General features: G+C 37.6%; 1 protein-coding gene across 2 annotated transcripts in view; it reads right to left on the bottom strand.

Annotated features, from left to right (window-relative positions):
- Window positions 1-920: 920 nt before the first annotated feature.
- The window catches only part of LOC137062046 (rab GTPase-activating protein 1), a 124,037-nt gene continuing 97,355 nt past the window's right edge, over window positions 921-27,602 (bottom strand). For both annotated transcript variants that reach the window (XM_067432809.1, XM_067432810.1), the window contains 13 exons: window positions 24,832-24,945; window positions 22,500-22,574; window positions 22,121-22,246; window positions 21,457-21,600; window positions 20,650-20,691; window positions 18,832-18,960; window positions 16,486-16,578; window positions 13,770-13,880; window positions 13,513-13,617; window positions 11,991-12,074; window positions 6,450-6,521; window positions 4,310-4,507; window positions 921-2,249 (listed from right to left, as the gene is read on the bottom strand). In XM_067432809.1, the coding sequence (XP_067288910.1) occupies window positions 2,127-2,249; window positions 4,310-4,507; window positions 6,450-6,521; window positions 11,991-12,074; window positions 13,513-13,617; window positions 13,770-13,880; window positions 16,486-16,578; window positions 18,832-18,960; window positions 20,650-20,691; window positions 21,457-21,600; window positions 22,121-22,246; window positions 22,500-22,574; window positions 24,832-24,945 (1,416 nt within the window). In that variant the 3' untranslated portion in view covers window positions 921-2,126. The remainder of the gene's footprint in view (window positions 2,250-4,309; window positions 4,508-6,449; window positions 6,522-11,990; window positions 12,075-13,512; window positions 13,618-13,769; window positions 13,881-16,485; window positions 16,579-18,831; window positions 18,961-20,649; window positions 20,692-21,456; window positions 21,601-22,120; window positions 22,247-22,499; window positions 22,575-24,831; window positions 24,946-27,602) is intronic.

Here is a 27,602-nt window from a genome sequence, read left to right as displayed (position 1 = left end):
TTGCAGGAAGTCAAGTAGTGGCATAATAGTTATTGCTCATAAATATGTATTCATGAACAGTGCCACCACAGCAGGATTTCTTGATTCGCCTACTAATGAACAACGTCCTTTCAGCTGATATGTTCCATAGTAGACTTCCACCATCAGAAGAAAAAAAAGAAATACTATGGAAGTCAATGGTGCGCCGATGTGGCCTGGTTACAAACATTCTTCAAAATATTTTTGTTCAGCAGAACAAAGACGTGTATACAGGTTTGGAACAACGTGAGGGTGAGTAAATAATGACAGAATTTAATTTGTGGGCTAACTATCCCTTTAACATTGTACCTTAAAGTATTAAGTTCAAATATTAGTTGTTGTGATTCCGATAATTCTATATAGGTATGTATGATGATCTAGGGCATCGTGAGTGACATTACATTTATATTGATTTGTACACAAATCCTGAATTGTCCCCAATTGTTTAATTCATAGATACATTACGTCATCTGCATTGTTTTTCAGAAATCTGGTCACACTTGCATTTGAGTTTTAAAAATATTAACTGAATTAATATGAATTGTTTAATTAGATATTTAAACTGTAAATTAACCAAATTACAATTACACATTGATTACGTCAGTTAAAAAGGTGATGTTATACTCACACAACTTCACAAACTTACATTAGCCTGGCTAATTCATTTCCATTTGATTAACTGAGATACGATACCGTCCTCTTCTCGTGTATCTTTTTAAATGAAGTATTAAAATGGGTTCTACTAAATTACTCGTCTTTAATATACTAAAATGTGTGTTGTAGCGGAAGTATGTTGGTGTTGATCTTAAATGTGTCCTGGAAACAATTAGAAATGGCTAATGACTTATTTCAAACCTTTGTGAAGGGTGAGGCTCACACATGAACAGACAAGAACGCAGGAGACGTGTTCAGAGGTTTATACTGAAATTCATGGAAGTATACACAATGCATCCTACACTATTACCATGTCCACACGCACATAATGCTGGGTAAAAGGTACATTTGGCATGTAATGATGAGACCGCAGTTTGAAATTTTAGACAAAAGCAAAACATGAGTTATAATCTGTAGCACAGTACAATTAGGCAACATTAGTACAGTTACCAAATAGTTGAAATATAAAATTAATCAAAAAACAAAAAAACCATATACTTTATTTACAACCCAGTGCCTTTTAGAACGGCCTCATTTGTCTTAACAGGTCTCAAGGACCCTCTTTATCAATGACAATAACTCTAGCAAGCTTGATATCTATATAAATATGTTTGTAAGGTGCAAAGACCTTTCCCTCAGAGAGTCTGTTTTACGCACGCACACACACACACACACACAAACAGCCGCAGGTTCCTTTATCTCCAGATGTGCTTTCCGATCAGAGCTTGCGCTCACTGCATAAGTGCTTCCTGTTAGCCATGATCAACAGCTACTCTACAGGACCTTTAACCCTTCGGTCACACGCAGCCCTTCATAGATCTGGCCGCACATGGCTGTACATATACACAATGCCTATATCTCATCATATACCATTTGCTTTTGCTAATATCAGAAGAGCACCAGCTAGTGGTTTGAGAAGGAAGCGAATTAAAAGTTCACTGTACAGTGTGCTACCTGTCTACTTCCTGTTTTTAGTCTTACTTAGAGAACCACAATATCGGCCAACATACGCACACGCACACGCACGGTACAATAAAAGCAGACCTCAGTCATACACATGCACACCATCAACACATCTGCCCTCCTGGCACAATAACCAAAGTCACGCTAGTTTTCCGGCAGCACTTGTACCTTATGTTGACTCGGAGTGTGTTTGTGCAAGTAGTCTTGAGTAGGTCAGTAGATAGAAATGTTAATATCCCCCAGAAGACAGTTCAGTCAACTACACGCCCTACTCCTTTTTTTAACATCAGTAGTAGAAAGACTAGCGTTAATGTCTCTTTTTTTTCAGTAAGTAAGTGTGTTTCAAATGGGGTCACTGGTACCCTAGAAGTAAAGTTTTTGTTTTTACAAAAGGAAAGAAAGGAGAGAGAAAACCCATTTTGTTCGCACTGTTCCAGCTCCGGAGGAGAGGATGGGCGCTGGAGTGTTTAGTCTCTGGAAGTCTGGTCCTGTTAGACGCTCTCTTTGCCTTGAGCTCCTGTCACAGTCTTGATGGAGCTTAATGTCCTGTTGAACCACGTCTTTTTGGCTGCTTGGACTTCGTTTAGAGCCAGACCCAGATGATGCTCCAGATCCTGAAGAACACATATTGGTCAAATTTATTCAAAGTGACTTCAGGTGAGCTTATAGGGACAGTAACATGATGTGAATCAAATCTACAAACTATTTAACCACTATATCGAACCATATATGCTGCAAGCATCAACAAGAGCTTTAAATGATCAATGCTGGCAAATGACCATTGTATAAGCTATAGCTAGGTGTGCATTAACGGTTTAAGTTCACGAATCAGATGTTTTTTTGACCAAGTCATGCATTCAAATAATTTAATGCACAACTAGCTATGGATCATGTATAGTTAAAGAAATATATATATATATATATATATATATATTAGTCAAACCAAAAATTATTTAGACACCAGATAAAAAATGTTAATAGTGGGTGCAGGACACTATAGTTCAGTTATGTAAGTGAGGATAGCACAATAAAGTAAACTGTGACTATTATTATACCCAACAATTATTCATACACTGGACCACCAGTAAACTATATACAAATTTGGGACCACAATTATTCAGATATTTTGACCTGACCATGTGTTTTATTTTTTTCTTTAATTGCTAATGCGACCTTTTACACCACAGACTGAACAAAACATTGGTTGGTCATTGGTTGACCTAAATTGGTATTATCTAATTGGTTGATTGTAATCCATTACATACCTTTCTATTAAAGTCATCTGACATAATCAAGCTCCTGTCATTTTTTAATACCATTTTGCAAACTCTAGCAAATAAACTATGATAATGTGAGAAAATCTTGAAGGTGTGTGAATACGTTTTGATTTGACTGTACATGTTGGATATTTACTTTAAAAAAATCAGGTTTTTAAACTATGTTGATATGTACAAAAATGTCACATGGTGGAAAATAGCTCATATATTTAGTTTTGACCATTTATGTAATTTTTCGTCATTTGAGACATTTCCCTGCAGTTGACGGAATTGTGTTGTGTTTTCTGTGTTTTCACTGTTATGCGGTAGGGGGCGCTATTACACATCTTCTGAAAGAGTACAGAATCTACAGATCAAAACACGTGAAAAAAAAGCAGAGCCAAGCTATATATGTAAAAGAACACTATCATCAACATTAAACAGCATATAAAGCCAAACTGCCTAATGTTATCGAATATGATTTTGACCCAAGATGAGCTACAGGACGGATTAACTTAACGTTGTCTTTGACAAAAAAATAGGTTATCTCAGCTTTTTGCTCAAAAAGGTGCTTTTTTATTAATCTTTCCCACATTCAGATGTTGATTCAAAAAAGAATGCATTAAGCTAGAATGTTTAAGTCTGTTCTTTATTTTGATATATTGCATGTTCAGATATTTATACAACAAAATATTCTGGGGGCCATGAAACTTTTGTGTTAAAATGATAAATAATTAAATAAATTTTTTAAAAACACTGGCGGGGAAAGAGTTAATGTCATACCATATTATAATATGGTAAATGGACACAAACATGCTTGAGAACGAAAAACCTCGAATTGAGAACGAATTGGTTTTCACGCATCACACAAGCATGTTTGAGCCTCCGTTCAGCATGTGCTCTTCAATAATTATAAAGATATATTCAATCTGACCATATAAAGCGATTACATCTCTTCAGAAGACTTGGATTAAACCGCACCATTCATATGGATTACTTTTAAAAAGTCTTTATGAACTGTGTGTCAATGTTTTAGTGGAATGGACTTTCTTTAGTGAAGGTACAGAAATGTTTCAGCTTCTATAAATTTTTTTTTTTTTTTTTTTAAAGTTTCAAGCCTTAGTTTGCACACTTTTTCATGCAAAGTGTTTAACAGGTTGATCTGCAAATAATGGAGACGTCACCAAGCTGCACGCCAATAACAGGCGTTTCGTATGAATTATTATTAATATAAGTTTATATCACATCACTTATGGGTGATTAATCAGTCGGTGATAAGTCATGACAGTGTAAATTGGAAATTGTTGCGTCTTTGAAAGACTTTTGGAGGAAGATGAGGAACTACATCCGCTTTAATGCTGTTTGCGTTAACATTGTGTGTTCATGTGTGGGATGTCAGGTGCTGTGTTTTCGGGTACCTGGATCTTGCACTCCGCCTCCACCAGCTGTAGTTTGGTCTGCGCCAGCTCCAGCTCCATCTCCCTCAGCTGGTTCTTCAGCGCCTCCTTCTCCTCATCCGTGTCCTCCTCGCTGCCTTCCTTCGGAGCTCTGAGCGCCTTCAGACGGCCCTCCTTACTGAAGAGAATGCTGCACTTCTCACAGCCCTCCACCTTCATCTGTACAGACACACACACACACACACACACACATTAAACCTCATAACCCTTCCACACAAACCTGACAACGACCAAATTACAGGCACAACTCGGCTGGTTATTAACACTAAATAAAGCACAGCAGGTGATCAGGACAAACCGCTGCAGCTCGTACATTATCTTGCTTATTACAAGGCTATCTACCAAATAAATGACATATTGAAATGAGTTAAAGAAAGAGAGCGCAATCACGTCTTTGGTGTTTCCGTAGTTTCTACAAAACAAATCACAAATCCTGGTTACAATTGCTTATTTCTCTGGCTTTAAACATTCTTGGAGACATTTGGGATAATATCAACAAAACATGTATCATTGTTCTAGTGGGTTTTGGATATTTAAACCCAAAAATCTTACATATTGTGCCTTTAACAGCCAGGGGGAGAAAAATCACCATGTTTTTAGGAATAAAATTAGCCTGATGTGGTCATACTCAATTCTAGTCAGGATATGAGTCTGAAACTGCTCCATTGGGCTGTGATTATGGGGCGTGTTTCAACCGAACCAGGAAAGACCTCAATTGGACAAAGCCTTACAACCAATCAGAGCAACAAAGCTGTTTTCCATGTCTGCGGGTTGAAGCGACTTCAATTATGAATTTTAGCAGGCAACCTTGCTAAAATATCACACGTTACCCCCCAAATGGCATTTTTCCAGAGAACCCCCCTGAGAAGCTAATGGTTTGTGCTAGTAGTTGGCGGGTTTTGTTCTAAAAACTTGGCAACCCTACCTGCACGCACGCTGAAATGAACGATCTTTGCCGGTGTTGTAAAAAAAAAAGAATTTAAGGATACACAGAGTACTTACCAACACAATCATCATTTCTGAGAGAAATAGTGAAGGTGAATGCAGATACAAACAAGCTCTCCGTTTAGGATTAGAACAAATATAACCCAAGCCCCTTTGATGACGTGATGATTACGTTACTGTTGATCATCTGTCCGTCATCGTCTAAAGCCTGTCCTGACAATTTCATTGGTCCGAACAGTTTCTGTTCGGGCATAATTATTCCTCTATAGATCAAGTCCAGACCGAACCGCCCAAGCTCAAATGTTGTGGGCGGGGCTGAGTTCGGCTGGCATCCAGGTTAGAATAAAATATTTTGATTTAGGAATCAAGAGAATGATGTGAACAACCCTCTTTAGAAAACAGACAGGCATAAAATAATAAACTAAAGTTTTCTGTACGTAAACTCTACTAAAGTGATTTCTGGCTTTGTCTGTGTATTAGGAAAAAACAATCATTTCAAGAAAATAATTAAAATTGTGTAATTGAAATCTACAAACGCAAATAGATAAAGTGCTATAAAGGAGTATTGTGAATGTTTTCTTTCCATTAGTCTGAAGTCAAATAGCCCAACATCTCAAAATTGACCAGAGTATGGTTCTCTCGTAGTCTTTCCGTTTTTTTCCTCTTATTTTAAATAAATCTACATTATAATGTTTTTTTTCATTAGAGTGCTACATTTTAGGTGTGCCAGTTGTATATAATTATAATAGCAGTGCAGCAATAATATTAAGTTATCTGCCATAATGGGGTAAATATGAATACATTCCTCCATCAAGCTATGGACTGTGTGTGCGTGTGTGTGTGTGGGCATGTTTTTGTGACATATGAGGACATAAATGTGTATAATGACATGGGTATGACATAGGTATTACAAGGAGAGGGTGAAATATGAGGACATTGGCCATGTCCCCACTTTTCAAAATGCTTATAAATCATACAGGATGAGTTTTTTTGAGAAAGTAAAAATGCAGAATGTTTCCTGTGATGGGTAGGTTTAGGGGCAGGGGCAGTGTAGGGGGGATAGAAAATACGGTTTGTATGGTATAAAAACCAATACGCCTATGGAATGTCCCCATTTGTCACAAAAACAAACGTGTGTGTGTGTCTCATCACCCACCCGGATCTTCTCTAGCTCTCCTCTGTTGGCCGTCTGCTGTTTCTCCAGTCGTTCGCTGAGCTGGGAGCAGATCTGAGACACAAACACACAGAGGTCAAGGGTCAGCAACGCTCAGGCTCACAACAATACACTACATATGCTTTCTGTTCAAGAAGAGGACGGAGAACGAGGCTTACGGTACAAGGTCAACTATTATGATTGGAACATACTATCTTTCAATCTATCTCTCCTGTTACAGGATATCACATTTTCCCTCTCTCTGTGAAATCCCAGCATCCTCTTACAGTAAGTGCACTAACTGCACCACACACCTCAGGTCAGTAGGACATATCAGACCAAGCGTCCAAGTCTCTTCTTTTTTTTTTTACCCCACAGTAAATCCATTTCTGATTGGACACTTTGATCAATGGGGTTCATGCATTCTTTCCCAACCCGGCATCAATCCTTTGCAAGGCTGCCGTTGGATCAATGCGGTCAGCTCAGCATAGCTTAATTTGGTGAATACCCTCATTAAACATGCATTCATCAGCAGGGAGGACGTCGCCTCAAATGAATATTGAATGAATGAATGAGCAGGGATGACGCAGCCCAGAATATTCCTGTTTTACATCTGACCCATGACTCAGTGGTTAAAGCCCAAAGTATATATCAGTTTTGAAGTATCTGTACAGCCAAATACATAGCCAAAGTGTACTCCATTAAATATCATGAACAAACACAGGCGCTGTCTGAGCTATTTCTCTCCAGAAGGTATGAGCTACAAAAAAAGTCAGACAGAAAGAGCAAGACTGATATTTACTGAACGCAGAACGAACCTCGCAAAAGACTTTAAAAAATGCTGGTTGAAATAAAATGCTGCGTGAGCTAAACCAATCAGCATGTTCAGCGCCCAAGTCCCACCCTTGAAAGTTCCTGAACTTTGAAAAAGTACTACCTCGCGAGCAGGGCCGCTTGGAGGGGGAAATATTTACCCTAGTTCCTGCGGTCGAAACACAACGCTGTACCATCCCAAAGTTCCTGGGGAAAGTTCCTGCGGTGGAACCGCGGCTATAGACTGTAAAAAAATGTACTTAGTGTCTGTGACGTCACCCATAGGATTCTGAAAAGCAGTTCTGAAGCGTAAAGTAGGGCCGAGCTGCCCGTTGCCATCGTGGCAGTGCGTCATCGCGAGTCACTTCCAGATAAACGACAATAGGAAAAAGGCGGAACCTGGGCGGAGCTGAGGTGGTGATGACCAACAGACAAACGACAATCCACTTGTCACTCAAAATGGCCACCCCCTTACTTAAGCAGAACTTTATATAATGTAAATCAATGAGTTTACATTATGAGTAAAACACAATTCAAAGTAAAATGTAAAAACGTGGGATCTACTCTACTTTGCAGCAATGCTGCAATACTGCTGATTTATTTTTGTCTGCGTTATTTTAATTCTGCTGAGGTCACAAAATTTTGCAAGAACACGATTCATTTTAGCTTGCATCAATGGAATGAGACGTGTAGTGCGACACCTTAAGGATGAAATGTAAGTCACACGTACTGTATGCATAACCTAGCGTACATGTAAAACCTGGGTTTATGTTGAATGCTGGTTAATTCTGCCTCCCTCGGTCTTCTATCTTCCCAAAAATCTAATGTTGCTCTCCACTATAATTATTAACATCAAGTGATGTATTTTTATTTGCCTATGTTATCATCCACCAAACAAAAACTGTAAGACTGATCACTTAGAAAAGTAGTAGCGTGTTGTATCCCTCCTCAACAAGACATGAGCTAACAAACTAATATTTTGAGAATATTTCTGAGCTACTCATTAAGTGACAGATTAAAAGATATGAATTGATGGGACATTTTTATTAAACAGAGACGTTTAATTAAAGTCAAGACACATTTTGTGCTGCACAACAACAAGTATTTTGTTCTAGCTTTGAGTTTTCATAGCCTTGTCTTCTGATGGCAGATGTGTTAAACTTTTCCTCCTCACACTAACGAGTGAATGCGTGTTCATTTTACACCGGGAAGCCATCCAGCATGATACCTGCAGGCTTTTGACGCTCATTGTGTGCCGTCTGTCTCATACAAGCAATAGGAGCGCGAGAGAGAGAGAGAGAGAGAGAGAGAGAGAGAGAGAGAGAGAGAGAGAGAGAGAGAGAGAGAGAGAGAGAGAGAGAGAGAGCTGGTTCAGCTCAGAGGACACCATTATCATGCTCCACCATGAATCATGCTGTCAGCGGCCCCATTAAAATGAGCTCTGCAGGGACAGCAGCTCAACTATTTTTACAGAGAAGCTCTCATACGGCACTGAAGTTGCCACTTTCAGGCCAGACTCTCCTCTACACTCAGACATCAGATCAGCCCTTATCCATACATGAGCATGTTAAACTGCTCTAGTTTAGACTTAAATGTTTACAGGAGCATATTGAGCCTTTTGGTCTATTTACTGTGCTCTATTAACAGCTATTTTGGGCTATTTCTGAAAACAAAATAATTTGGAGTTATTGCTAAGTGGTTGGCACACATGCACAAACTTACGGAACTATTGCCCTATTATTTCCTGCATTCTTTCTACTCATTTGTCAGTAAAAATGACAAAACAGCCAAAACTACAATAGAACACGGCTGAGGCCAAGCACAACATTGGGACATTGTAAGCAAGAATAGATTGGTTTGGTAAAGGCCATTTCAATTTAACGGCCATTATTTCCAGCTTATAAACCTTTGTCCATTAGGTCAGGGGTTCTCAAACCTGTCCTGGCAACCCCTCATAAGTGCACATTGGGCATGCCTGGACCCTGGACAGGTTTGAGAACCACTGCATTAGGTAACAGTGCTAACCAATGTAACCTGGTATTCTCATTTCAATGTAACAACAAATACATACAATGGTTTATGTCAATATGCATCACAGTTGTTGGTTATGTAGAAAACTTCCCAGATTTGGTATCAGACAGTTTTGGTAAAGATTCAAGAAACATTGAAAGAGAAGTAGCAACAACATTTTAAAAGTGAATTAGTTTAAAGCTACACTGTGTGATATTTTTCTCCATCTAGCAGTGAAATGGTATATGACCATCCAGTGAATAATAGTTTCTGTTCCTCTCAATTCGTTTTAACTCCTACGGTGGCCGATTTAGTCCAAGATTAACATGGCAATCCCCCTCTTCACATTCGACACGGTGCCATCGAGTGTTAAAACGCGAAAGGCGAAGCTTGAATTTACGGGTATGTCCCTCTTTGGCTAATGTACTTTCAAGATGGAGGAGCAACATGGCGACCAGCATTCAAACCCCTCACCCGTATGTATTTTCAATGGCATATTATAAACTTACGAGAATACTTTATTACTTGAAAGAAGTAAATATACATTAATGAGCACATATATTTTTGAAAGAACTAAGTGTTTTTAGCTAAGAATAAACTAAAAAAAGTTACACAGTGTAGCTTTAAAATTAAGAGAAGTTTACAGGAATTAAAAAAACAGCAGGTTCTATGAAATGCATGCGGTGAAGATGCATCACTTAATTTTTACAAATGTGTTTTTAGGCCATGCTTCCTGCGTCTTTGTTGATACCGGATCAATGCATCCACATTATGTCATAAATGACATGCACTCCGGTTAACAAGTATATAACTCCTGTTTCTGTCCATGAGCTCCCTCTGGTGCTCTGACTGAAGGAATATCAGTATAGTGAGATGGGAGAGATCACTCAAACCTCCCTAGATCGCATTATTTCGTGGAAAATGAAGAGAAGCGCTCATTCTTTCTAAAGTTCCATGACAAAAACATTTAATATTTCTAAATGTGTAAACCTTTGGAATTAGAAACATAAGTCGCACAGGTGTATTTGTGGAAATAGCCAACAAATACATTTTGTTTAAAAAATTGTCAAATGATAGATGTTTCTTTCATGCCAAAAATCATTAGGATATTAAGTAAAGATCATGTTACATGAAGATTTTTGTAAATTACGTACATTTATTATTAGTAATATGCATGGCTAAAGACTTCATTTGGACAAATTTAAAGGCGATTTTTACAATATTTAGATTTTTTGCACCCTTTATTCAGTTTTCAGATTATGTATAAAAATCTATTTTAAAAAATTGACCCCTACACTGTAAAAAATTATTTAGAAAAAAAGTTACCTGGTTGCCTTTAAATTTTGAGTTCATTGAAATTAAAATTTTTAGTTAATAAAATGAAAAAAATGAGATTTGACAACCTTTATTAAAATATTATTAAAAGATTTTGTAAGCATATTGGGTAATTGTGTGTGTGTTTTATTTCTGATGATGCAGTGAAACATGCCAAATAGTGCTATTCTAATGATTTATCAAATTTTTTATGTGGTTCAGATACAATAATATTTTGAGTTTCTTTTTATCAAACAAATGTCCTTCATTGTATCAATTCAAATTTTTACTTTCAATTAACTCAAAATTTTAAGGCAACCAGGTTACTTCCTTTTTGAAGTTAAACCAACAAAAACCAACAACTCAATAAGTATGTTCTCTCTTTTTATGTGAGATTATGATAAATATCTGTATAGTTTGATTCTGTCATGTTCGGATTGCCATTTAGCTAGTTTTCACTCAGCTGGTGAAGTTGTGTAGTTGTGTGACATTGCTCTACGGAGGCGTGTTAAGGGCGTGTTTTAGGGCAGCTCTGCAGGACTACTGGCCCGACAGTGGAAACACAGCTTGATTTTAGTCTCATGGCTCGAGATTCAAGGCTTTTGGCCCCGCCGGCACATGGTTAACCCTGGCTCGTGCTGGCCGGACAGTGGAAAAGCAGCTACTGATACCATACTTGCCAGCTGGGATACTGAAACCCGCCCTAATCAGTGCGCCAGACTTTTAACCATCTGGTTCAAAGTCTTGCCATAGACTCCCAGCCAGAAGCAGCAGCAGAAGAAAAAGATGAAAAAACCAACAGATAAAATATGTGTCAGTGCCTGGTCCCTGAAAAACAACAGGCGTATTGCAGCGAGTCTGCTACAGACTAATGGGCTCTGTTCCTTAAGGGATGAGTTAAGTTATGCTGCATGAAACAAAAGTAAAGGGTAAAGAAGGGAACAAAAATAACAGTAGAGGAATAACAAGGACATGCACAAGAAAGTCTTGGGAAGAAAAGTCCTGGGTTTGATTCCTAGGGAATGCATGAACTGATAAATGTATACCTTAAAAGCACTGTAAGTAAAGTTGAAAAAAAAAAAATGAAGCAACCATTTGGTAGGGCAAGAGAAAGCCATATAGTAAAACTGATATGCATTTATAGAGAGTCTCAGTTAAGTGTTTTATGAAGGTAATTTAAATGGACTATGGGGTGTTTTAAGATGAGAAATGACAGAGGCTGGGACATTTAAACTGATTTAGGGTTTGAAGCAGCCAATGGGGGATATTGGACTTCATTATAGTGATAGAAGGCCATTAGAATCAGAGTAATCTCAAATAGAAACATCAGACCATGCTCACTGGGGACACACTGTGTGTGTGTGTGAGTGAGTGTGTGTGTGTGTGTGTGTGTGTGTCTGTGTTTACCTGTTTGTATTCTCCAATGATGGAGCCGTTCTTCTTGATCTCAGACTCAGATTTATCCAGTTCTCTCCGACACATCTCCTTCAGCTGAAACACAGATGTAGATGAAAGTCAAATATAATACAATCAGTCATTTCACAACAATACTATATTTAACCCAAGTGTCCCCTCTGGGAGACTGTCTATCTAAGGACAACTGTGTCCACAGGCTGTACTAATGCAAGACCTGTCTCAGAGGCAACACAGCAATCTACTCAAGCCAACATCCAGCATACCATAAGTCTGCCCTCTCCAGGGACCATTCCCTGATATCACTCCATCCAAAATACAGACATAAATACAGCATATCAACGGGAAACTCATTATGGGGTTATTGGTAAAACTCACTAGATATTCCAAAAGACACATTTATGTTTCTCATGCCAAAGTAAGAATACTTTGTTGTGACATATGAGGACATAAATGTGTATAATGACATGGTTATGACATAGGTATTACAAGGAGAGGGTGAAATATGAGGCCATTGGTCATGTCCCCACTTTTCAAAATGCTTATGAATCATACAGGATGAGTTTTTTTTAGAAAGTAAAAATGAAGAATATGTCCTGTGATGGGTAGGTTTAGGGGTAGGGGAGAGAAAATACGGTTTGAATAGTGTAAAAACCATTACGCCTATGGAACGTCCCCATATGCCACAAAAACGTGTGTGTGTGTGTGTGTGTGTGTGTGTGTGTGTGTAAAATCGTAAAATCAAATCATAATCATTATTTTATGGAAAAAGTGAGTTCTCTGATTGGTGGAAATCACTTTAGGAATATGGGTAGTGTACTTCAGTGAAGTTTACTCAATCAACAGTTTTTATAATCAATATGTATTATGTATTATTTCAGAATTGGAAATGGGTGAATTGGAGTGTATAGTGAAGGAAAAACAAATCAAGAATAGTTAAACACTTCTGAACACTCAACCTGAAGTGCAACATGTTCCTGGATCAACAAGCTTGTTGATTTTTGTAACAACATTCCAATCAACTAATCAGATTTGAGGGTTCTGATTGGGTTCTCAAGTGTACTGTTTTTGTCATGTTATTAGTTTATTTCCCTATTATTTTCCTCTGATTCTTAGGGATAAGTTATGGGTAGGGTTAGGTTTAGGGGTAGGGCTATAGTTAGAATTACATTTTCGGACAGGAATGTTGATCCAGAATCAACAAAATATGTTAACCCAGGAACGCGTGCGTCTAACTTGGCTAAATAAGGACGTGACCTCCAATAATGTTTAAGTAGCATCTCAGGATGCACCTCATGAAGTTAGATGAGAGAATAAACAGAGTAAAATGAGCTGGAATCTAGGCAAAGGGTGTTAACTTTGAAAATGATCAAATACAAAATGAGATTTTGTTGGTCAGTACATAATTCCCATACTCCAATGTGTGCTATTTCATAGTTTTTGTAACTATGAACTACTATTCACTATTTTGATCAGTAGTGCATATAGGTTTTGGGTAGTGGCGGAGGTGTCGGACCTGTGCAGACTCTTCCTCCAATCGTCTCTTCTCATCTTCCGAGTCCACCAGTTTCTGCTTAGTGATGAGAAGCTCTTTGTTGAGCGCATCAGATTTCTCCTCGGCCTAAAGGAAAAAGGACACACTGTTTGTTAATATATGCACCAGAGGCCACAGGTATGTATGAATGTCCCCAACTGCTAAAGCTAAACCTGCAATTTTAAAAAAACAATCTTTTAAAATAGCTTTAAAAGTGACAAACTGCCTGAAAGACTTACGTTGTCCAGATCTTTCCTGAGGGCGATCTTACTGCTGACCAGCTCATGCGCCAAATCATCATTTTCCTGTTCCAGACGCATGTTAGCTTCCTGTAGCCGCCGGTTTTCTCTCTACAGAGCAGACACAGAGTGTGAGCGTGTGACTCAGTCACTGTCTTGTGACAGTCACTATAATGGTTAACTGTGCTGGGAATATGAAGAACCTTGGAGAAGAAACCTGATTAAAAATTGACCAGTTAGAGGGAAATATGTCAGAAAGCAATTAACACACTGACTGGACTTTCAGTCCTCCGGCTATTGTACTAAGAGCCTGTTAAAAAGCAAGTGTGTGTGTGTGTGTGTGTGTGCATGTGTGCATGTGCGTGTGTGTGTGTGTGTGTGTGTGTGTGTGTGTGTGTGTGTGTGTGTGTGTGTGTGTGATTATGCACATGACGGCAGTCTGGTTGGCAGTCATGGGAGCTGGATGTATGGCATGAGCCTGGTTTCACAACAAGGAAATTTGAAACATCTCTTCAGTCTGCTTCTTTTAAGTGATTGTTTTATTACAGCAGAAAGAAACTCTAGGCCCAAAATCACAATGAATGGGGACTCTAAAAACTGCAGAAAGCACTGTCTTAATATACGCATGTTGAAATGTATTATTACACTTACGTTGCTGATGTCAGGAAATGTGCAACCTAACCCAGGTCCTGTGACAGATATGATATTGCTGCAAATCCCTGCTGATTTTTTAAAGAGGTCAGGTATTGGTTTTGTGCATATAAATGTGAGAAGTCTATTACCAAAAATTTAAATGGTCAGAATTTGGGCAAATCTACAAATGTTGATATAATGGTGTTATCTGAGACTTGGCTGGGTAGATCCACTCCTGATAGTTATATTTATATGGAGGGGTATAATTTATTTCGTACTGATCGTCGCACTAAAGTCTATGTAAAAAATTGTTTGCATGAAACAGTACAATTATCCAAGTCTGTACCTAGACAAATTGAATTGCTAGTGTTGAAAATTTTGCTTTGACAGTTGCGGGATGTTATAGACCTTCTTCTGCGCTAAAGGACACATTGTCCTCATTGTCTGATTGTTTGTCAGTTATAAAATATACAGAATTGGTTCTAATGGGGGACTTAAATTGGGACTGGCTAACAACTGCATCTGATCAAATTAAAAGTTTTTGTGATTCAGCAACTAGGCCAAATCCTAAACATCCTGAAAAGTCTACGCTCCTTGATTTGTTCTTAACAAATGTACCGCAGAAATATAAATCTACTGCTGTTTTTGCAAATGATATAAGTGATCACTGCGTTATTGCTGGTGTGAGAGATACCAAGATATCAAAATGTAAACCGCGTATTATAATTAAGAGAATTCTGAAGTCGTTTTGTAAACAAGCTTTTTTTATTGATCTTAATCTCTGTGACTGGACCAGGGTGATTTTGATACCGGAGCCTGAAATAGCATTGAAATATTTTAAATCACTATTTTTGGACCTTTTAGGAAATATAAGGTTAAAGGGCGTGATAATCCGAGGTTTTCAGAGAAATTGTCTGATTTAATTCATGACCGCGATCTTGCTTTTACAACATTAATGGTGCTCAGATTGTATAATTTCTTGAAGAACAATAATTGAGGACAGAAAGTTTGGGTGAAAGCTGACAAACAATGGATAATATATCAATATTTTACAGATTTAATGCTTGTGTTGTTAAGCTTTCCACTGTACGCTTTTACCGAGTGTGACGGCTTAGATTCATCTCGCGATCGCCATTCATATCAAAGGTATAAAGTCCTGTTTTGATTTGGCATGTTGTCATTTGTACTCCCGACATAAAGACCATACCTGTACATTGACGAAAACCCTTAGACCTTTCAAATTAATATTATTAGACAGTGGTCCATATAGGTAATGTAGCAAAGGTAAACAACGTGACGCCAAGCCTTAAAGGTGAGTCAATGCACTTCAAGGGATTAATAAATGCTTTTGAAGTATTTTTCATTGTCATGTTAAGAAATGAAATCTTAATAAGTGAATAATTGTGAATGGTGAAATTGTCTAGTGTTTTTCCATACATTTTCTTGTCAAAAGATGAAAAAGAGCCATCACAAACTTCAACAAAGGGATTGTGGGCAATATAAGCATGCCTGGATACGCACTTAAAAAAAATCTAACAAAACAAGCACAAGACCAGGGCAACTATAATGATGCTCTAATTGTGATATTGCATACTATTTAAGACCCAGTGTCTTGTTGAATTCAAACTGCGTTTTTACTGTGTGTGTGTGTGTGTGTGTGTGTGTGTGTGTGTGTATACACATTCAACCATGTGAGACTGTTCCTAAATGATCAGAGTAATTCCTAGTGAGCTGGGCTCAGGCTAACAGTTGACTGGCAGGCAGCCGTTATCTGGAATCCATCTGGCCATTTTTTCCATCATCTCTGAGCACAGCGGTGACCTCGTCTCACATCACTGCTCATTATAAGAATAAAGCACATATGCTAATGGCACAAGATACAGGATGGAAATGGAGGAAAATGAGTTTGAGAAGAGAAAAATAGTTCTGATTGTGAGGTAAAATGAAATCTAACGCCAAGATTAAACACATTTGGGCAGACACACATGCACCCTAAAGAGCCATGTAAATATTCATATGCACACAGTCATGAACGCAGATGTGTAAATCTGACAGAAACACATCATGCAGTCAGAAAATCGACCTCATATCTCTCGATGGGCGCCTCTTGCTGTTCCTGTTGCTCTCGAATGGTGTGGTATTCCTTCTCATACTTCTTTAGCTTCTTCTGACTGATCTGTAACGTATGAAAAAGACACAGAAGAGGGTAGATGTGGACAAAGTACAACCCAGAAAAAAAGTGTAACACAGAGACAAATGAGAGATTTACAAGCACGTGTCTGTCTAAATCCAGTTTAAGCTTCCAACATCACACACAAAGATCATCTGGCTCATTTTTAAATTCAAACACGATAAGAGTTCTGTGATATGACCATAACATTATAGTCATTTTATTTTAAGATGATAATATATTTCATAATATCAATATTTTTTGCTGCAAACAAGGTTTTAATATATACATTTCAGATGACATTGAAATTTCTCAATTCTTAATTTTGATACAAAGCCTTAACAAACTCTTCAAATTCAATCTTATCGACTGACTTCTATGCAATTTGAATCCGCCTAGTTAAGGCATAAGGTACCACACAAGTATTGGTTACTTTATGTCTGTCAGACGGCCCCTTACTTTCAGTTCTGGGTCATTATCTGCTCCAGAATGGACCAGGCTTGATGTCAATACTCAAGAATCAACTAGCATGAATTCCTCTAGAAGTTTCATGACTTTAAAACTGAAAGGACCAGATTTATCTTAAAAATTTGCTCTATCCATTACCCAAATGCAACAAGGCTAAGCACTAATTAAATTTAAAAGGATTTCTGTTCATGCATTTCCTGCACACCAGGCACAAACACACACACCGTGCCACACTTATCCACCTGCAGCTCAATACCACCTCATTTTCATCAAATGACCCCATTTCTGGGAGACTGAGTGAGTTTATGTGTGTGTACAGCATCAGCCATTTCTCACCAGAAGGCCGTGGAACCGATGCGAGAGCCGCAGGTATGTGCAGGAGGTTTGTAAATGAGCTCTATTTAGCACTGCGCCATATCTGACTAGCTCTAGGACACAGAACCGGGTCTGTTCCATATTTAATCTGTAATGCTTCCACAGATGAAATGAGATCCATATAAAAGCCCTCAATGTCAAGAGTAGTTCATCAGTCAGCATGTTTTCAGCGACACCCCAGGGAACAATTATGCCTGGATGCAGTGAAATGAAGTGTCGTAGTGTGTAAAAGCTCTTTTGATCGCGACTGGTGTTAAACTGAGGAAGGGGCCGTGGGCTTCTGATTTTCTAACGCTGGCCCCCTTGTATTGAAAGAGCACAGAAATACACCCAAACTCAGCAGTGAAACTGAGCTTTCAGTGTTGTGGTGGGATGGCGTGAACGGGGGGAAAAGGAATAAAGGATGGCTTGTATTTGGAGGAAAAGGAGCTTGACCCAAAAGAAACTCAATCAGTCATGTTATGACGGCAAAAAGAAACTGATTCAGCAATCAAGGTACTTTATAATATACTGATGTGAAACTCTTTCAATCCGAATACAAAACAAAATAGGGTTTTAAGGATGAAGAACACAGTAAATGTATAGATTACATTGAGTAGATATGAACAACATATGAGGACAGATGGAATGATACAGTAAAAACAAGAACCAATAACTTTGTATCACGGGTCTCTTTTGTACCCCTGCAGTGTCCTCTTCTGGCCAATCCAGAGAATTACATCAACACTTAACACAACACGAAACAGCAAAGTGAACCGCAGATGAATGATCTATTCACACCAAGAACCTTCAGCTTAAATGAAAAGGACATTTACACTATAGTAAAACACACCTCTGGCACCCAGCAGAAGTGCATTCAGGAGACTATAAACTATCATAATCACTGCATTTGCCATTTTTGGGACACAGATGCAGAAAAAATTGCATTTTATTGGTCACGTTTTAAATAATATATTTTTTGTTTTTTAAAAATAAATAAATGAAAAGTGATGTCAAATCAATTAATCGCATCCAAAAAGCAATGTTTGTGTTTACATAAAATGTATGTACTTTAATTATTATGTATATATAAATGCACACTCATTCACATATATATTTTAAAAACATTTGCATGTATATACTGTAAATATTATATATTTATAAATTATATATATAAATAAACGTTTTCTTGAAATATATACATGTATGTGTGTGTATTTAGATATACATAATAATTATACAAAGTACATACACATTATGTAAACTAACATTTATTTGGAATGCGATTAATTGGGATTAGTTGTCGATTCGATTTGACAGTGAGAAAAAAAAAGATGTTAAATCAGCGTTTTCTTTGAATTGTTTGAATTCTCTGTCCTTAAATTCCATTATCTTCACATAAAGAACTAAATAAAAGCCTGAACATGGGCTGGTTACCTTCATACTGCATGCTAGCTCCATGAGCTTCTTGGCGTTCTCCTCAGAGCGATAGCGCTTGGGGACTGGCACTCGAAAAAACTTCAGCGCACCCTCAAAGTCCGTCTGTATCAGGTCATCTTTAGACGTCTGTGGACAGACAGAGATCTTCTGAGAAGGTTTCTAGATCCAGACAGTATACCTGGCTCATGACAAAGACGTGATCTTGAGCTAATGATGCTTATTTTCTGCCGGTCACTGGTAGAATTTTAATTTATTATAATTAAACAAAATACAACAGTGAAGAGCCATAAACCAGAAGAGAGAGCCAGAGGTTCAAAGGCAGACAAACATTACATCACATTTTAATTCAGAGAGTAGTTTGTTACAGGATGGAGCTATCTATTTAATATAGATCTTAACATCTTGAAAGTGAGAAAAATTGTGGGTAACTTTCATAGTTTTACATTCCTGTATAAAATATTTTGCAAGCAAAATAATTAAGTTGCAAAGAAAAAACATTTCCATAATGCTTCTCAAAAATGAAATACCCAAATGAAAGATCCTTGAAATAAAGCTCAAAGTCTTTATATATTCAGTGGGGGAAAAAAGTATTTAGTCAGCCAGACCTAGTGAATGATCTGCAGAGAGCTGGGACCAAAGTAACAAAGGCTACCGTCAGTAACACACTACGGCACCAGGGACTCAAATCCTGCAGTGCCAGACGTGCCCTCCTACTTAAGTCAGCACATGTCCGGGCCCATCTGAAGTTTGCTAGAGAGCATTTGAATGATCCAGAAGAGGATTGGGAGAATGTTATATGGTCAGATGAAACTAAAATAGAACTCTATGGCAAAAACTCAACTTGTCATGTTTAGATGAGTAAGAATGCTGAGTTGCATTCAAAGAACACCATACCTACTGTGAACCATGGGGGTGTAAATATTAGGCTTTGGGGCTGTTTTTCTGCAAAGGGACCAGGACGACTGATCCATGTAAAGGAAAGAATGAATGGGGCCATGTATCGTGAGATTTTGAGTAAAAACCTCCTTCAGTCAGCAAGGGCACTGAAGATGAAACATGGCTGGGTTTTTCAGCATGACAATGATCCCTGACCCTAACACACCACCCGGGGAACGAAGGAGAGGCTTCATAAGAAGCATTTCATGGTCCTGTAATGGCCTGGCCAGAGGTAGTTGAACATTTGACTAAATACTTTTTTGCCCCACTGTATGTATATATAGTTTACAACAAACTGGCAAATATATATGACAAACTTTCTTGTATGATCACATTGCCAAAAAAGATCACAAAATTTTTGTGAATCACAAAAAGTACAATTTGTATCTATACATAATTTAAACTTGAACACCATTAATGTTTTGACAGGGTATGTCACTGGTGGATTGTCTCTCTTCCTATAGGGATGGATGACAGCACTAAGTATCATCTGATCACTGTGAGTGTGTTTACGTGCACTTTCTTAACCCGATTATGCTTAAGTCGACAATGCACGTGGTTGTTTAAACAAGTTAACCCACTTTCTTTTTATTGGAGTAAAGTCATAAACGTCTTAAGCATAAAATGATTGTGACAGGTACATTTTTGCCTCTTTTGCCGATTTCACCCAACATGTAAACCTGCTTTCTATCGGCTTATTGAAGTGTTATGTGTGATATATGTGACAGATTTAAGCACATCCAGACAGAATCTGTAGGTATGCAGACAGAAAGGAAGAAAATATTTCGCAAACTCAGTCTTTTTCTTGCCCCAATTTTTTTTTCTATGAAACATCTGATTTCTGATTTTTATCAACTGATTTCATAAGCATTTCCTTACCTTCAATAACGCAAGAGCCACATTGAAAATGACACTGATGCCCTAAGAGGAGAAAACACAAGAATAAAGAGATGATGAATTGAGAAATCAACTTTCCCTTGAGCTTTTGATATATAAAAGGTCATGGTAATATAAGAATATCCTCTAAGTTTCAGAGCTGAAAACCTCATTATTAGTCAAAGAAAAGCTTTTATAGACACCAGGCTCAGCAAACGGTCCTGTGCTTCATATTGACGTCACTGCGCAACGAAACACAACCTATACAGCGCGTATAATTCAGTATCCCCGCCCACAGACTCATGGAGGGCTCGTGCTAGCTGGTCAACAACAATAAACATGCCGAGGAAGATTACGATATTGTGCTATTCCTGGTTGTGGAAGAACAGTCGCTGCATAAGCTTCCTTCGGATCCTAATATTAGGAATGAGTGGTTGAACTTTATTTTTAATGAAGTTTTTTCACTTCATTTCACTGCGTGATTGTTTGTAAACAAATCTCCGGTCGATGCTGGATTTGGATCTGACAGGAATGGAGCAACACACGTGAGTAAAGCATGTTTTTATATGTGATAGTATTGCATTGTTATAGATCGTTTTGCTTATGAGTACATGTCTAACAGAGCATAACTTTAGCATGCTGGACTCATATGGGCCAGGGCTCGCAAAGCCCGGCAGGCCGATGAATCTCATTGTATTCCATTCTTGTTTTGCTATTCTCTCTCTCTCGAGTGCGGCGCGCGCACGTGCATGGGTAAAGATAGCAGGAAAAGTGACAATTGTGGTAAAGCAAGTAAGAATGAAATGTTACCTCACACAGCAGAAGGTCTATGATGTGAAAGACCATGTAAAGAGGGAATTTGGCTGTGAAGAGTGTGAGGAACCACTGGGAGGCGTACATGTGTGCTTCCAAACCCAGGTTCAGGAAGTGTGCGTACAGGTCTGGAATGCATTCCTACAACACAGCGAGGAAGAAGTCACTGACAGTACTGGTCACACATCATGTGACACTTAAAATACAGCTTTGCATCACAGGAACAAATTACACTTTCCAATATATTCAAGTAGAAAACAGTTATTTGAAATTGTAATAATATTCTGTATTTTAATCAAATAAAAGCAGCTTTGGCGAGCACAAGAGTATGACATTTTCACAGCTTCAAACTTTTGAATGACAGTGTATTATTTTGTCTTGTGCCTTTGAATAAGACTAAATAGACTTACAATCAAGAATTATTAATATCTTTACATGTTGTGCAGTTGTACTTCTGAGGTGAATTGATCTTACTTGAATGATGAAAAAATATTACTTTTATGTAGTGTATTAGTCTTAGTGGACATGTCAGGGACTAATTCTTTGAGAGGAAGAATAGCATTTGGTTATGTAAAATGTGACCATATTTTGTCCTTCCTTTTGCATATTCTGTCATTGTTTGTAACCGAATGTCAACTAATATTCTGTTTCTAACACTAACCTGCATGAGTCTCTCCAGTTGGAAGAACTTGCAGTGCAGGTCTTCAAAGTTCTGCTTGAAGAGCTCCCTGAGACCATATTCAAACATGATCTTGACCAGCACACTGAACGCTTGCTCCTCTGGCATCTGAACCACAATGAGATCGCAAACAATCATTGATCACAGAGCTCGAAATCAAAAACACATCACGCTGACAGATTTCCACAACAGGGAATCTCCACAAGATGGCGCTGTCTCGCATCTCAAAAGATGATGTCACATGCATTTTTTCAAACAGTGTATTTGACTAAATAACATATTTTCCAAGTCCAATTATGTCATTGTATTAAATCTTAAATGTTATAGACATCGTTTTGATTCATGAGTCAGTGACACTCACATGTAGTAGCAGCACTGCAGCAAGGAAGGACTGCCCTTGACAGTAACCAATTTCTTCATCATATACAGAGTATGCCTGCAGGATGGAAGATACAAAAAAGTTACAGTGAAATTATGGGTAATAATGCTATAAATTGCTTGGAAGCAATATAGATTACTTGAAAATAACTGCTTGATATAATATGATAACAGATTCAGTGATGCAATCTTACCAAGAATCATTTACATTTAAAGGGTTAGTTCAGCAAAAAGATGAAAATGTTATCATGAATTCACCTCATGTCCTTACAAACCTGTAAGACTTTCATTCATCTTCGAAAAACAAATGAACATATTTTAAATGAAATCTGAAAGATTTCTGTCTCTCCATTTGACAATCCACTCAACTACCCATTTGTCACTTCAAAAATGTAATGATGAGATTGTAAAACGAATCCATAGGAATTGAGCAGTTTAGCCCAAATTTTCTGAAGCACCTCGATTGCTTTATATGATGAACAGAATGAATTTATGCTTTTATTCACATATAAACATTGATCAGAAGCTCAACTGTATTTGCTTGATGCGCCAACAAACCTTATTGGTTCTTGCTGCATAACACAAGAATGAACCTCATTGGTTCTTGCAGAAGCTCAAATGTTCTGCATAACATGAGAATGAACCTCATTGGTTCTTGCAGAAGCTCAAATGTTCTGCATAACATGAGAATGAACCTCATTGGTTCTTGCAGAAGCTCAAACAAGCTGAAATATCTTCATTTGTGTTCTGAATATGAATGAAAGTCTTATGAGTTTGGAATGACATGAGGGTGAGTAAATGATGACAGATCTTTCATTTTGAGGAGAACTAAATCTTGGCTTCCACCACAGCTCTCAAATCTCATTTGAGATTTTGCATATAACTTGACATTTTGTGATTATGTGAGTGATTTGTGAGTATGAGATGTGAGAATTTATGTTAGCTTCACTGATGCCAAACCTACAGCTACACATCATCACGTCTGAAAAAACTGAAGTGCAAATGAGACCTGAGAGCTCGACGGAATGCTTACAGATTGACCTACATACCTTTGAAAACTGTTAAAATGTCAGCTAATATTGTGACAATCACAAACTGCAGTGCTAATAAACTTTGTGAACTGTGGATTGAGAGAACTGAATCACACTGTGTGGTCAATATGAGAAATCTATAGTATGAATGATGGCAGTAACAGTCGCAGAGAGGGCTGGTGAATTATTAAGAGACGCCCAAAGATGGAAACCCAACCATCAATCTCCTCATTCCCTTCCTCATTTGTGACTTTCATTTTAAACCCACTGACCTCATTATTTTAGGGTGACCTGAAAAGTGTTTTGTACATGTTAAACAGGTGATTCGGGTTACGGAACTTCCACTATCTTAATGCTTTGAAAAAGCTGATTGTTCGTGAATGTTCAAAACTTGAATGAAGATTGAGATACATCTGTATATAAACACTAGTGCAGTCAAACAATAAAACAAGGAAAAGAATAATAATCACATTATAACATTCAATTTGTAATATATTTTTATATTGTAGTACACAGTTTCACATTGATTCTCCACACAATGTACCTCCATCCAAACATCTATACATTCATCATTATCCTTCCATTCATCCAACTATATATCCAGCCATCTAGATATCCATCCATTTATTCATCCATCCATACACACACACACACACACACACACACACACACACACACACACACACACACACACATATATATATATATATATATATATATATATATATATATATATATATATATATATATATATATGTATATATATATATATATATATATATATATATATATATATATATATTCATCCATCCATCCTTCCATTTATCCATCTATTTATTCATCGGTTTATTCATCCATCTATTTATCAATTAATCTATCCATCCATCCACGCATCCATCAATCCATCCATCCATCCATCCATGCATCCATCCATCCATCCATCCACTACAGCCATCCACGCATCCCTCCATCCATCTATCCATTCAGCCATCCATGCATCCATCCATCCATGTTACTAGAAAATAAGTGCATGCTTTAACTGGCAATTAGATATCTTGTTTTAAAACAGTGTGTTTATACATGTAACATTTATTTTACAGTTTCTAAAAATCTATAAAATAAAAGTTCATAAAGAAACTGTAACAATACATTTAACTTTTCTTAACTGTAGGAAATTGATTTTGCAGAGTTGAAGATGATAAATGAACAGGAGCAGAACAGAAGTGCAGAAACTGAGCTGAGTAGACAAATTGAAAGCAAATGGGAGACAGGTCATCCGCTCACCTTACAGATCTTATAGAGAGAGTCCTGCCCATCACCGCCTGTATCTTTGAAGTAGTCGTGTGCAGGAAACGTGCGGTTAATGTCACGAGTGATGGCACTGTCCTGCGGAGATTCCTAGTAAAAGACAAGCGAGAGACAGATAAATTATATCATAAGGCTTAAGGGTTCTTTAGATTGTTAAGATGTTCTTAACAAGTTTTTATTTTTATTTTGTTCACATCTGCTGATTCTACTCAATGAAAGGTTCTTTGAGAATCTCCCCCAAAAAAGTTCTTTATGGCATCACTGTAAAATCCCTTTGGAAGCTTTGTTTTTATGAGTGTAATGCCTCAGGATCTGACAACTGGAACAGGGTGTTCTTATTCCCAAAGACCAATGTGGACAACTCGAGGTGGAAATGTATGAATGCATGTGCTCAAGAGCATGTCCTTCAGCATCACAGAGCATGTTGAATATTCCAGAAGCTCAGCCTATATGTATGTTTAAGTGTCAGACATAGTAAGTTATTAGATGCGGGTCTGTGCGGTCACGTGTGTTAGCCAAACACTGCAGGCCTTCTGGCAAAGACCAAAGATCCTAGAGCTTTCTTAGTTCACAAGATCATGCACAGCTCAGATGTCTTCAGCCAAAGTATAGCTATTACATTATGCTCCCTAAAAAAAACATGTGACAGTACAATTTCTAGCTAACTAATATTTCTGTTACTTTCTGTGCCATTTGCCAAGTCATATTTCTGCTCTACCTAAATATAGGCTTCTTTGAGCCTCATTGAAGAGACCGCCATGGAAACTCAGGGCTGGTTAAGACAGATTTTGTGCTACTCTAGCTAGTAAACCAGCATAAACAGGTGAAGTCGGCTAACTATAATCATCTTTCTGCATCTCTTGTACTTTCACACATTCAGTCTTGACTTGACAAATTTGAGATTAAGTATTCGAGAGGGGAAAGTTCATCAGTGCATGACAAAAAAAACTTTGTTTTTTGGAGCTTCACAGACTCTGGTCATTGTGGGTTGACACAGCACGCAACAATAATCCTTCAAAACCTATTTTGTGTTCCACAGAAGTACATATTTTCAGTAGTACTACAAATTATCCTTATCTTTTAGAAACACAGATGAAAAGAATCACAAATTTGCCCAGGTGTTGGGAGCAAACATCTAAGCTGCCAGATGGTAGATATGACTCCACACAAATGAGGACTGCTATCTTTTACTGGCTCACTATCAGAAATGGGCACATGATGCACTCAATCCAAGAACACCATAACAAGACTGAAAGAACATGCAAAATAAATAATCCTGTGGGGGTGCCATGGAGATGATATTGAAAGCAAAAGATGGAGACAGGGAGACTCAACCTCTGGAGGAGACGTTACTTTACCTGACCAGAGAAACATCACTTCACTGGAGTTCACTGTGATCAAATTTCAATCTATCCAATTTACTTAGGATTGTCCTGCAATTTCCTGTGGATTTAAATTACCTACAGTGTTGTTGAAAAGGATGACGTATCACAGAAGAGAGCCAATGTTAAAATGATATTAAGTTTATGCAGGTGTAACCAAAGTTTTGTTCGTTTTGACAGTTAGCCCCTGCTATAAGTAAGCCATTGTGCAGACAATAAGCCGGTTTCTCCTTTGACGACCGTTTAAAAGTACTTTTATATTCTGACAAAATAGTTTTATGCAAGTAACATATACATTTCACAGCTAAAACGTTAGTTTGGGTTGATGATGAACTAGCTCTACACCAGCCCCTAAAACCTACTACTCAGAAAAACTACAAATGCTAATATTTGTAGTTGTATAATGTCTGTATTGTATATGTAAAGTTTTCAGAACAACAACAACTCAGTTTAGATCAGCTCAGATGGACTTTTGCAAAAAAAAAACTAGGATCACATTGAACAAGATCGCTCCCATAATAAATAAACCGTGAGTGCTTGGAGCCACACACTGTTGATGGACACCCTTTACTATTTCTGTCACACTTTATTGTTCCCATCCATCTATTATTGTACCCTTACATCAAAGCCAGCTTGTGATGGCACAAATATGCTGAATTACATTACTTTGGATGCAAAAAAACTCTCCTTCAAAACTAAGAGTAAGTGTCGTACACAAAGATTGTGATGTGTTATGTTTATTTCTGGCCATGTTAATAGTAACAGTTTGTTCAACTCAAGTCATCCTTAGACCAGATGATTAATCAGACTTAAAAAAAATATTCAGGGTTTTCAAAAAGCCCTTCAGAGGATTTGTGAATATTTGGGTTAACAGCAAAACAATTCAATTTGTAATTTAATAATGATTAATAATGATTCTGTTCAGTATTTTGAATGATTTTTTTTTATTCTTTAAATACGTTTTTAAATATATCTTAGACAAGAAAATGAAAGACAGATGTGTCTTAAAATCTTCTGCATGTGTGACACACACAAGCACACGACTCATGCACACAGAAAGCCACTTCAAATCGCACTCAAAAAACACAAAATTAGGCCAAAATGCCAATTTTGTCGAGTATCCTCGCAAGCAGTCTTAAATGAGTTAAAGTTTTAAATGAGCGTAAAGCGTTGTGTGCAAATGGGATTCGCGTCAGATCAGGTCTTAAAGTGACAGCAGCCTAATAAACATGCTGCTGTCTTTCAATCAAAGAACAAAAGGAAAACAGAAAATTACTCACTGCTCTTGACTGAATCCCTTTTGTAGCTTTAAATAAGGATAAATTTAAATTCAATTCATAATTTATGCAGTGAAGACTGTGAGGT

This window comes from Pseudorasbora parva, chromosome 23 (genome assembly GCF_024679245.1).
Source record: "Pseudorasbora parva isolate DD20220531a chromosome 23, ASM2467924v1, whole genome shotgun sequence".
Classification (NCBI taxonomy): domain Eukaryota; kingdom Metazoa; phylum Chordata; class Actinopteri; order Cypriniformes; family Gobionidae; genus Pseudorasbora; species Pseudorasbora parva.
The sequence above is the reverse complement of the archived record's forward strand: the minus strand, read 5'-3'. Positions and strand labels throughout refer to the sequence as shown.